The sequence below is a fragment of the Equus caballus genome, chromosome 5, assembly GCF_041296265.1.
Source record: "Equus caballus isolate H_3958 breed thoroughbred chromosome 5, TB-T2T, whole genome shotgun sequence".
Lineage (NCBI taxonomy): Eukaryota > Metazoa > Chordata > Mammalia > Perissodactyla > Equidae > Equus > Equus caballus.
Window position 1 is genome coordinate 98453205 of NC_091688.1, and position 12090 is coordinate 98465294.

The 12090-nt window shown below is 46.0% G+C and overlaps 1 protein-coding gene across 4 annotated transcripts in view; it reads left to right on the forward strand.

Moving 5' to 3' along the window:
• The first annotated feature begins 224 nt into the window (after positions 1-224).
• WLS (Wnt ligand secretion mediator) overlaps positions 225-12090 on the forward strand; it is a 93211-nt gene continuing 81345 nt past the window's right edge. For 2 of the 4 annotated variants that reach the window (XM_023641878.2, XM_070268856.1), the window contains exon 1: positions 499-927. In XM_023641878.2, the coding sequence (XP_023497646.1) occupies positions 822-927 (106 nt within the window). In that variant the 5' untranslated portion in view covers positions 499-821. Of the gene's footprint in view, positions 928-8814; positions 10372-12090 lie in introns of those variants that run through there. The other 2 variants (XM_003365108.5, XM_070268861.1) reach the window with 2 other exon arrangements.

The window sequence follows — 12090 nt, forward strand, 5'->3', positions numbered from 1 at the left end:
ACAGCGGGCTGATTTGGCTGGAGCGCAGGGTTCCTCCAGGAGGGCCCGGTTCCTCCAGGGGCGCAGTGGGGGATTCAGCGGGGTACGTGCCCAGTAACCGAGGCCGGGATCAGGTAGGAGGAAGCCCGAACTGAGACTTTATTCTGCATCTCTGTGCTTTGGCTTAAGCATCTGTTGGGTCCCTTTAAAAATTCTCCTCTTTCCTAAAGAGAGCTCTAGCATTCGGGGGTGGGGACCGTTTCCTAAAGTCAACGCGTAAGTTAAAGGTCTGCAAAGCTGACCACGGGTGATTTAAATCTCGCACCAGAAAAGGAAACGTGTGAGAGGCGGAGTAGGGGGGACCCACATAACAACAACGTCAACCCCCAAACGACACCAGCCCCTGGCGGGACAGGATGCCTGCCAGCCCCGGGAGCGGGACGCCAGCCCCGCCGCAGCTCCGAGCCCCGCACGGGCGGGCCAGGGGGAGAGGAAGAGAGGGAGGTGGGGAGGGAGGGAGGAAGCGCGAGAGGGAGGGAGGAAGAAAGGGAGGGAGGCGGCGTCATGTGATCCGCTTCCCTGCTCCTTTAAGCGTCCACAGGCGGCGGAGCGGCCACAATCACAGCTCCAGGCATTGGGGGAGCCCGAGCCGGCTGCGCCGGGGGAATCCGTGCGGGCGCCCGGCGTCCCGGTCGGTCCCATCCTCGCCGCGCTCCCGCACCCCCGAAGTTTTGCAGCGCCCAGAAAGGAGGCGAGGGAGGAGGGAGCGTGAGAGGAGAGGGAGCAAAAAGCACACCCTAAAACATTTATTTTAAGGAGGAAAGAAAAAGGGGGGCGCAAAAATGGCTGGGGCAATTATAGAAAACATGAGCACCAAGAAGCTGTGTATTGTTGGTGGGATTCTGCTCGTGTTCCAAATCATCGCCTTTCTGGTGGGAGGCTTGATTGGTAAGTGCGAGAGCTACAAACTTTTCCCCTTTCTCTCTTTCGGGCCCCTTCCCTCTTTGCCTCTCGGGCTACTTGTTACAGTATCACTGCCTTGCTTCTATGATCTAATTAGTCCGGCTATTGTGCTTAAGAAAGCAGAGCTCCATGGGGCTCCGTGGGGCACAATCCAGTCTAGTGGCTAAGAGAAAAGGAGGGGAAAAAGTTTTGGCCTAGTTTCAGTATCCACTTGAAAGGAAGGAGGGGGGTGGCGGGGGTGGGAATCTTCAGCATGGCGACGGATCGCGCGAGGAAGCGCTGGGTTACAAAGTTGATTGCTGCTCCCCGTCTCCCCCCGCTTTTTCCCGCGTTCCCCCCTTTTCCTCTCCGTTCCCTCCCAATCAGCTCCCGGAGGGCAACGTAATCGACTTTATTAGGAACAACAGAAGAGTCGGGGGAACAGCGCCCGGCGCAAACCCGGAGCCCTGTTACCGGGCTGCGGTCCCCGCCTGTGTAAATGCGTTTGGTCGTCTCAGCTGGGGGGTGAGAGTTGGCATTTTGGGTCCCGACCTCCGCGCCCTCTACTTCCTCGCCGCACCTCCCCGCCCCCGCCCTCGCCCTCCCCGCCGTCTCGGTCGACAGGTCCGAGCGGTGGGCCAGGAGGCGGGATGGCGTGCGGGGCGGTGGGAGAAAGTCCTCGGCTGGCACTGCGGGAAGTTGGAGAGGTCGGAGGGGAAAAGCGTATCCGAAAGGTGTTGCTTTTGGCCTTCTGCCCTCTTGAGAATCTCCCCTCTGCCACTTCTTAGAGCCGCGATAGCCGGAAAGTCTGGGGCCCCTGGTCCTCCCGCCGCGCCTGGGAGAGCGGCCCCCGCCCCCGCGCCGCCCCCCGCAGGTGACAGCTCCCCGGTCCCCAGGCGACGGCGCCCACCCTGGGAGACCTCCCCTGGCGTGCAACGCCCGGACCTCTTGGAGCCAAACTGGCTTCCGGGTGAAGAAGATGGTCTCATGGACGTTCCACTCGGAAAAACTCTTCCTCTCGCTGTCTCTCCATCTCCATCCATCCTCCGGTCTCTGCACACTCGTGTCCCCCTCCCCCTCGAGATTTAGGACCTCCCGGCACAAACTTCGGCGCCAACTTTGCAACGCGCGCGGATGGGAGGTTTTGCTTCCTTATTTCGCGGATTGGTAAAACTTTGCGGAGTGGAGAGTCCACCGAGGGGCTTTTCCGCCGGTCCCTTTGCGAGAGCCCGCGCGGCGCGGGCGGCGGCGGCGTGGTGGTGGTGGTGGTGAGAGCTGCACAGGCTTGGGCACTCGAGTCCTCTGTGTGGCGTTTTGTCGCCAGACTTGGGTTTGATGGGAACAAATTAAAGGGAGTCTGATTCTGTAAATCTCTGTAACATCCAAGCTAATTGTTTAAACAAAGGAGAGTGGGTAAAGCTTCCCGGAGGAGAGAAATTTCTGGAGGAGAGCATGCTTTTCTCTATGTATGTATCTACAAAGCAGAAAGGGCTTCAGAGTTTTCCAAGCTCATGTCCTCAATTTGGGCCAAACACCTTAATCTTTTTATTCCTGGAACCCTCAACCCCGCCAACGCACACGCGCGCGCACACACTCCGGTTGGGCTTTCCTGCTATGAGCTCCTGTTTGGCTACGTGCAATCTCCATGTTTCCCTGTATTGGATTTTTCGAGGCTCTTAATACATTGTCTGCTGGGAGCTGAAGGCTGCGTTCCCTGCGCCCTCACAGTGATTATGCAGCGGTTACAATTACACCTCTCGGCTCCGTTGATGAGCAGTTGCAGTTAGATGCCATTGGATCTTGTGTGATTTCAGTGGCAGACCATAATTAAAATTTCTTGCACCTTGTGCTTTCAGAATTAAATTGGCCTATTATCCCTGTCTGACCTTCATCCTCTTTGAGGTTTTCACACAAGCAGCGAACCATTACACGTAGTTCCCTGGTGTTTGTTGGTGTATGTTTCTTTTTCTTTTCTAAAGCTGACCTGCTGGCCTTGAAGAGCCCATTATCCACTGTTGCAGGTTTCTTAGGGCGCTTCTGGAACTAGTATGATTTCTGGATTCTTAGGACTGTGGAGAAGGTCCCAGGGCACTGGTGAGTGGCTGCTGGACGTTACAGTTGCTGTAGGATCCAAACAGTTGTATGTTCAAAGAGGCGTTTGTCTGCAGCGAGTGGTGCCCATGGTTGCTTTTCCCAGAGAAATTGGTTAGTGACCACACTCAATAACAATCTCAAAAAGTTAGTGATAGGTCCTAACTCTAACTAGATTCCCCTCACTCAATAAACTGCTTTAGTTCCCACTTTCCTAGAAAAAGACAATATCCACGTATCACACTTTTTGGGGCAAGTTGTTGTGGAAGTTTACTGCTCAGTTCTCCTTCTGCCGATACCAAGGCTGGGTCCCCACTTCTAGCCAGAAGACCAGAAAGATCAGGTCCAGTCCAGGTTAAACACTTTGAACAACGACTTCCCCTTTATCTCGTCCATTTAGAGAGTAATTTTTTTTTGTGGTTAGAGAACCCTAGGAATGCGGGTATGCCACCACGACCCAAACATAGGGAATAAATGTCAACAAACGGTAAGTGATATATTTTCCCACCAAACTTCCCTAAACTGGAAAGCAGGTGAAACTGAGCAGAGAATACAACTTCCACAAAGTGGGTGAGTGGAGTCGGGGTGGAAGGAGCAGTTCATAGGCTGGAAAGTCGAAGTCAAGTTCAGAAACTCCTCTTCTGCTCTCCCCAGCAAGAAGAGGCCTCTTCACTGCTCTGCTCTGCTGCTGCTTAAGACGTCAGGGTCCTGGGTGTGAAGTGTCTTTCTAATACATCTGCAGAGGCCAAGTGAGAAAGTAGGATCTTTGCTTTGATTTGGCCATAAAATGTGTTCCTTTTTGATCACTGTTGTCCCCGATGAAAGGAAACATGGCGTCCTAGGAAGGGGCGGGACTAGATGGCAAAGCTCCTGATTTTAAGGATGTGGGTACAGCACACACATATACACAAAACAAAATACAGCCCCCCTCCAAACGATAGGCCTACCATGCACCCCAAAGTGACCACTTAACCCCAGGCTTCAGTGTCCTCATTGGTAGATTAATGAGTTTAAAGTCTCTTACAGTTATAGAATTGTACGAATTTTCAGTATTTGAAAGAGTTTTATATGATGTTTAGACCGATGTTTGGTTACAGCTTTCTAGAACTGACAGGGAAAATTTAAACAGATAACAAGGCAAATGGGAGGGATTGGGTTTGGGTTTAGCGGCTTAAAAACACCCCTACCCCAATGGCCTTCTTAGAACCAAGGTTTTTTGTGTGTGCTTGTTTTGTTTGTTTGTTTTCCTCATGCCAGTGTCTGTATACTGCTAAATCTTTAATGAGATTTTGCATTAGCTTCTGTAGTATTTAGAATTCATTTAGAAGTTTAAGAACCCCTGAAGGAAAAGAAAATATTTTTAAAGATACAGCTTAATCTTTATCCTCCTTAAAAATAAGCCTGCAGAAAATTTAAAAAGTAATTTTCCTTTGATTTCACGTTTGGTGAATTCAGTTCATGGAGAGGCAGCTGCAGGTGGTGGAAGGGGGAGGCCGTGGGGACCATGTGCCCTGAAACAAGAGCGCAGCCGAGGAAAAATCGTGAACTTGAGTCCCTGGCCCATTATGTGCAATTTGCTCAGCTTCAAATTAGGCATGCCTGGGAGATAGAATGGTTGAAAAGCAGGTCACTTCCCACCTGTTCTAAAACTGTTACAAGTATGAAGATCAGGATTGGATGGATGGAAAATCATTGCATTGTTTTAAGCATAGCCATGAATGAGAATATTCCACATGTGAACTCCAAAGAAGTTTCGACAATTTGCCAATTACTCTTTCTTTAGACAGGATTGCTCTTTCAAAAGCTCACTAAGTGAGCAGCCTTTTTTTGTTTGTCTTTTAATGCTGAGAATATTACATGTATAAATATAACACGTATACATACGCACATATGTAATCAGTTTTCTCAATTTTCACACGGACGTATTTACTGTCTTTCAATAGTGTAGCTCATACTATTGTGCTATTATTGTTCAAATGGGAACTAGTAAGGGTCCTGATTGTGGTCCATTCATGTGAATTTTTGTTTCTGCTATTATCATTTATTTGGAAGTTGCAGAATTTTAAGAAATTAAATAAAATTACAGGCATGCGGAGTACGTAATGGTTTGCTTCCCAGTACAGTAGGTTTTAAGCTTGTGTGGTATTTATTATATTTTAGCATATATTAATAATGCAATACTTGTAATCCTGTACTGTTTGGGTATCTGGGGAGAATCTTGAAAAGAACTAATTAATTGGCTTTTGGTTGATGTTAGCCACGTTTTTTTTTGTATTTGATTCTGCTTTTGATTTTGTAAAATTTCCTACCTAACTAAACCATGGCATTTTTCCCTCTTTGTTAACTACCAGAGTATCTGATGTGGTCTGTAGGAATACTGTGAAACCTCAAAAATTTCTTGTGAAGGATGGGAAATTTTTATAATTGGAGTTACGTTATTTGACTTTTAAAAAACTAAACTATCTTCTTGGTTATTGCAACAGACTCGTGCTTGTGCCAACAATCTCTCACCTTGTTTTCGCCTAATTGTTCAGTACAGACTGTCTAGCCTTCTACTGGAACATTCCCTTTTCCCTGTTCAAAGTGAGAAATGTTTCCGTGAGATAATAGTGTGATGTGTGGCTCTGTAAGGTTTGCAAGTCCCCTGCCTGGAACCCACGTCTAGACTAAAAGCCCTTCCTAGCTAGTTGACATTTTGCAATAGTTTGGCCTTTAAAAGTTTTAAAAATCTGTATAGACTGAGGAAAGATTCTTACCTTATCTCCTTCATAAAGGTGTTTCTATAGAGATTTAGAATTTGGGATTGGATGAAGGTCCTTAGCTTAGAGCTGACGTGTGTCACCTGCCTAATGTGTGACATATTGATCAGAGCCAGTGGTGTGCCCAGGATAGGCTACAGCGCTGAGACGGGGCCAGGAAAGAGGGCTTGGGAAGCCAGAGGTGGAAAAAAGCCCCTCTTAATCCTAGGTCACCGCAAAGGAGTTGCTATGATGAGGTCTCTAGCATCAAGATCGCTCTCACTCCTTTGCTGGGAATTTGAGAACATGTGAAATGAGAAGCCCTGTTAATTATACCGTCAAATAATTATATTAATATTTCATGTTGAAATAAATATATTAATGATATAATAGTTAACATGTGTTAAATGTGTGCTATGTGCCAGACCTTATCTAATTTATTCCGCGCAAAGCCTTGGCAAGTTGGTACTGTTGTACCCATTTTACACATAAGTAAACTGACGTGCAAAAAGGGCTAGTAAAATTGCTCAAGAGACCTTGCTAGTCAGGGTCAAAGCTGGGATTGGACTCCAGTCAATCTGAGATTAGAGCCAGAATTCTCAGCCATTAGGTAATCCTGCCCCACATCCCAAAGCTGTGACTTTTAGGACTGAATAAAAATGATGTGAATGCAGAAAGACATGACAAGTAACACCACAAATGCAACTGATTTCTCATTTTTAATCATTGGGTAAGATATCAAAAGGAAGAACTATCAACCAGTATGATAAAGGAAATGGAGTTCAGTTCTACATAGCGAAGCAGTGCCTCGCCCAGGCTGAGAGAGGACGCCTTTTGAGAAGTCTGCATATGCCAGTGCAACCAATGTCTTACAAGTTCTAACGAGTCCTTGTAATTCTATGAATCATTCAATTGGCTGAGCAGCCGAGTTCATTAACCATAATGTGTTTGAGTTCTGCTACTTTAAGGAAGATTATTTGATTTTGTTTTCTCTAGTTCATGATTTTAACATCTTTATATAGTTATATAAGTCTGGACTTTTTCAAAGGAAGAGAAGGGAGAAATCAACTGAAGTTGGAGAGGATTTAGAGGGTGTGAATTGGCAGTGATGGAGAGCAATTGAAAGAGGAGCATCTTGTTGAATGTTGAAAATTCTGTTCCCCAAAGGATAATTTTGTTTATATACACACCCATGCATAATAATGAGGGCATTTCAAACTGGACGCTTCCATGCTGACACTGTGAATAGGTACATTTTGTTCTTTGTGAAAAATGCTGATAGACTTTCTCTATTGAAAGATTTGCTGCCCTCAGTTTTGATAGAGACTCTAAGAGATGGTGGGAGACAGGAGCATCAAGACATGAAATGATCATGTCTATTTCCTTTGGATCTTGTGTCTTCTCTGAGGTGCTGTAGTGGTGGCCTGAGAGACAAGGATGCCAGATATGGACAGTTTCCAGAGAAGGTGCCCAGATGGGGATGGACATGGGAATGGAGGGGAGGAGCCGGAGGTATTGAAGTTCTCAAACTTGATGATGAAATGTTTTGCAATTTCCCTTTTCATAATAGGGCTAGTCTAAAAAGATTGCTAAATAACAGAAAAGAGCAACTCATATGTTTTAGGATAAAAAAATAACTAAGATTCTTTAGCCTTGTACTACTGCCTCTCCCACCCACCCCTCCACACCTCTAATTAATCTTTCAGGGGAGCAAAAGCAATACTCAGATTGTCACCTGACCAGTAGGGAGAGATTTGGCCTCTTAGGATTCGTTGCTTTTTGAGGATTTACTGGTTGACTGTGGAAAACATTTTACATGTTTTGATCCATTTAATGATCATAACAACCTAGAGAAGCAGGCACTGTCTCCAGTTTTCAGATGAATCTGAGACTGAAGGAATTTTTCCAAGGTCACAGAGATCGTAAATGAGAGGTCTGGCACTCAGGCCCACAATCTGTGACTGTAGTCTAAGACGCTCTCCTCCTGTCATCCCTTCAATTTCTACAGGGGACAAAGGTCGAGTGTGATGGAACTACTGTGATGCTACACAGATTCGGCAGAAGATGAAAGCTGGTCTCCCCTTTTTCTGCTTCTCCCCCTTTCCCAAACCACATACCTCTGTCACTGCATGGGCACTAATCCGTGACCCAGTTACTTCCTGAGCAAATGATCCCAATTCCAAATACATATTAACTGCTTACGCCAGCCGATGTGAAGGTTGACTGGTGCTTGCAGGCCGTGCTGGGGAGGGCTGAACCTGAGAAAATTATACCCCAGCTCCCCGCAAAAAGAAATTATTACATACAGCGAAGAGCGACTGAGAGTTGTAATTGAAAACATGTCAAAATAACCGACGTCCTGGATGCCGCCTGGACGTAGCCTACACACTTGTCCTGAATATAGCTGCGAGGACAGGGGAGGGGCACGTGGGTGTGCAGAAGGGAGATGGCAGGAGAATATGGACTCAGGAAAGAAAAACTAAGGCTTTTGTAAACGTGTGAGCATTTCTTTGGGACGCAGCTTCTACCTGGACTTTTAAACCCTACTTCCGATGCCGTCCACCTCCCCCAGCCTGAGCTCTGCCTGTTTAGATCCTGGGCCTCCAAGGACAGTCTTCTCCTCCATCTTTTTCCTTCCAATTCTGTCCTCTTAATATTCTCTGGTAAAGGGGTGTTCTTTCTTCGCTGGCCCACGGGAATTATAGGGCCTTCTTAAACTTCTGGTTAATTCTCTGGGTTAACTCGGAGGCTTTATCCACAAAACACATTTCCAAGAAAGCAGAGGTAATTGAAAGAAGAGGCCAAGTTATTACATTTGTTTTGGCAAGGCATTATGATTTTTCTTTAGCAAGAAAGTCTGTAAATGATTGGCTCAGTTTTTTCTTCAAGCCCCAGATTAATAAGGCTAAGCTCATGAGAGCTGGTTGGGGGCCAGTCAACTGCTGCCTAGTCCTGGCTGAGTCCCTCCCGAAGAGAGCACGCCTGGTCTCAAGGCAGCATCGTGTAGTGGAGAGAAACTTGACGACGGCCGATGACGTGTGGTCTCAGTGATCCCAAATAGGTCACAGAAGCTCCTTGGCTCTCGCCCTCAGCTGCGATGTGGGACAGAGCCCTGCCATGTCACGGATGACTCTCGTGAGGAATCTGCTATCTTGAGGACATGGCACCTGTTCGGGCGTCTCGTTGAACCAGGCCCACCAGAGATGTGATTCCCAGAGGACCTGTCCCTGAAACCGTCTGCTTTACCCCATATCCATCTCTCCTACTTTTCCTTCTCTGTCCCTCTCTGTTCTTAGATCTGGGGAAACTTAACCATGGCATTGTTTATTTTCTATCCTTTTTTTTTTCTGAGTCACCACTGCTTTGTCAAACACCTCCAGATTCATGGGTCTGTTGAGGCAGAGGGACTAGGAATAACCCAAAGCACCGCTCCGTGTGGGTGTGAGAGTGCACAGAGAGGCCATCCTGCTTTCCAGCGCTGACTTCCGTGTTCTAAGCAGATGTCGCCTCACGAGCCTTCCCTGGAGAGTAGATATTGGTATTGTTGCAGAGAACTAGGAAATAAGAACACAAGTCTAAATCTTTCTCCTAAGGCGGGTGTATTTTACTCTCAAGAGAACCCCTCAAGCTTTTACTCAAGGTCTATCTATTAACTTTTGCTTTAGACACACTTTTACTAGAGCTTGGTTATGCCATTTTCTAAATCTACAGCAGTTGGGACAATTTGCCACAGAAACTGACCAGCAGCAGAGAGGTATAGGATTATGATAGGTAACATGAGGACAAAGAAGAGAAAGGGGAGAACGCCCAGGGTTCCAGGGCCTCTGTGCTATAGGTGGGTATTTTCCTATCTCAGCAGCCGCCTTGGAACCAGCCTGAACTGATAGGCTGATAGGATCATTGAATCCACTCTAAAGCTGTGTGATCTTTTTGCTTGCCATGAGTGTGGCTTTTTGGGTCCACTGTGTCCATCCACTTTGGTGTGGTTTGGCCTGAATGAAAGTGTGGAGCTTGTTGCTATTAAATTGTAAGGTTGGAAGGGCCTCGGAGACCATCCTGTCCTACCTTCTTTGAGGAGGAATCAGAGGCCCAGGAAAGGGAAGGGACTCAGTTTACACAATTAGAAGCAGAGCTGTGGCTTAGACTCACATTCTAATGTCAGCCAGTGCTCTAAATGTATATGTGCTCTGAGTTTTCAGCATCAGGATCATCTGATTTCTGTCCAAGGCCGTAGAGATAACGTGCAGCAACTTCCCAACGTGTGGTTGCTATAGCTCTATTGACTTTGCTTTTACTTAAAAATAAGATACCAATGACTTAACGTCCTCTCCTTTTTCCTTTGTATACTTACTTTCTTATGGAACAATAGAATTAGATATGATGTTAAGCTGTTCTATGTGGAAGAACACTACAGAATTAAAAACACACACACAACTAAATTCCTTCTTGGCTTGCTGAGGGCGTGGTACATTCCCTTCCTCTTGCTTGAGAAAAATGTTGTAAATTTAAAACTTAAAAAAAAAGATCCCCTGACTATGGTCCTTACTAATTCAACCAGAGTACCATCCTCGTGTTCAGTTTGAAGACGTCATCAATCAGAGGCATCTTTGACTCAAATTCTGTGAGTAACTTTTGAGCTTTCGGGGTCCGTTTGTGGCAAGCGTAATTCTGAAGTTGTAGTGATTTTGGGGGAAATGACATACCTTGTATTTTTTTTCAGTCTGATTTACATACAAAAGAAACAACATAATTGTTCATCCTTTGTTTCTACCATTTCTTCACTCCGAAGGTAATTGCAAGCAGAAAACTCAAATTGCCAAAATAGGATTTAAAATGTTGAGGGCCCCGTGTGGCTGTGTGTGACAAGCGTGTTTTTGTGATCCCGGAGCTGCAGATATTACACTGTAAATTCTTTCTTCTCTGCCTTTCTTTTTGTTGAAACTAAGTGAAGTCACAAAGGATGATGTTTTCCTGCCTTCTCTGATTTAGCCATAATGAATGTTGATTTTTAAGTCTCTGTTTAACATGCTTGCCTTTGGGTGATCACTACCAAGAAGTTGGGTTCCATGTTTATTAAATCCAGCCTCTCCCAAGGCAGATCAGGTCTTTTTGAGGCCCTGTTCCTTTTACTCTGGGTTCTTCTGTATTTTATCTGCTCTCATTTAGGTTGTAACTCGCCTGAGAACGGAATGCCTCAAATGCAGAAAAGACACGTCCCACATTCCTTTCTTTTCTCTGTTCTGTTGAGCTAGTTCTGGCTTGTGGGAAATGGGCTCCAGCTTTAGTCCCTGCGTGCCTGGGCTAAGGGGAGTTGTAGATAAGACTTTTACTGCGCCAGGGGCCTTGCTGTCACTTTTAGAACACACCTCTTCTTAGAAAGGATCAGCTTCTCCAGAGTGGTGAGGTGGGGTGGGTGGAGTGGGGGCGCTTGGCTGTGATGGGCAACTCTGGGACTTTAAACATCCTTTTAGTCACCCTTCCTTCTAATTTTACAGAATTGGCAGGTCCACGAAAGAGTTGGTGTTAAATTCCCAGCCCCATTCTTTGAACATGCCCAAACAGAACAGAGTTTCACTCTGTGAGATGTGGTATTTCTGAATAATAGTTGATGAAGTGGAAAGAAACAGGATAATTTGTAGATACCCAAGATTTGTAGTCTAAAAGGATACTAAGGTCACCTTTCAATTAGCATTTTTTTTTTTTTTTTTACAGATATCACAAGAATTCCCCCATTCCCCTCCTCCCCTACCCCACCCACTTGTTAAAAAAGAGAAAGAGAGAAAATATAGTTTGGGAGAAGGATGAGCCGTACTTTTGGGCTTTGAACAAAATCAGCATTGGTATGTCTTTGAGGCAATGATATTTCTGGGTCAGACTTGAGTGAGGTCCTGGTACCGGCTCAATACAGGGAGGCCATTCGCTCTGTTCGAGTCTCACTTTAGAATAACTCTCCTGGTTGAGCAGAAGTGCTACAGTTTTTTGGAAAGTTGGCTTTGATGACTTGGGCTTCTGTTTGGATTCCTAGGAAGCAGTCACACTATAATGCAGCATGGTGCTGGCTCAAGCTTTTCCATATGATGTTTCTGTTCAGTGATAAACTTACTGATCCTTCTGTCCAAGGCAGTCAGATTTCTGACTGATGGCTTGTGGTTTTATGGTTGATCAAAGGGTGTGAACTGGTTTGTTATCACACTTGCTTTGTAACCTGGACAAACTGTTAACATGCTATGAGTCTCAGTTTCCTCATCTGAAAATTTCTCCCTTACAGGGAGTTGTGAGAGTAAAATGAGAGAATATGTTGCCTGTGCATACGTGTTAGATCAGTCAATATGTGTTTGCC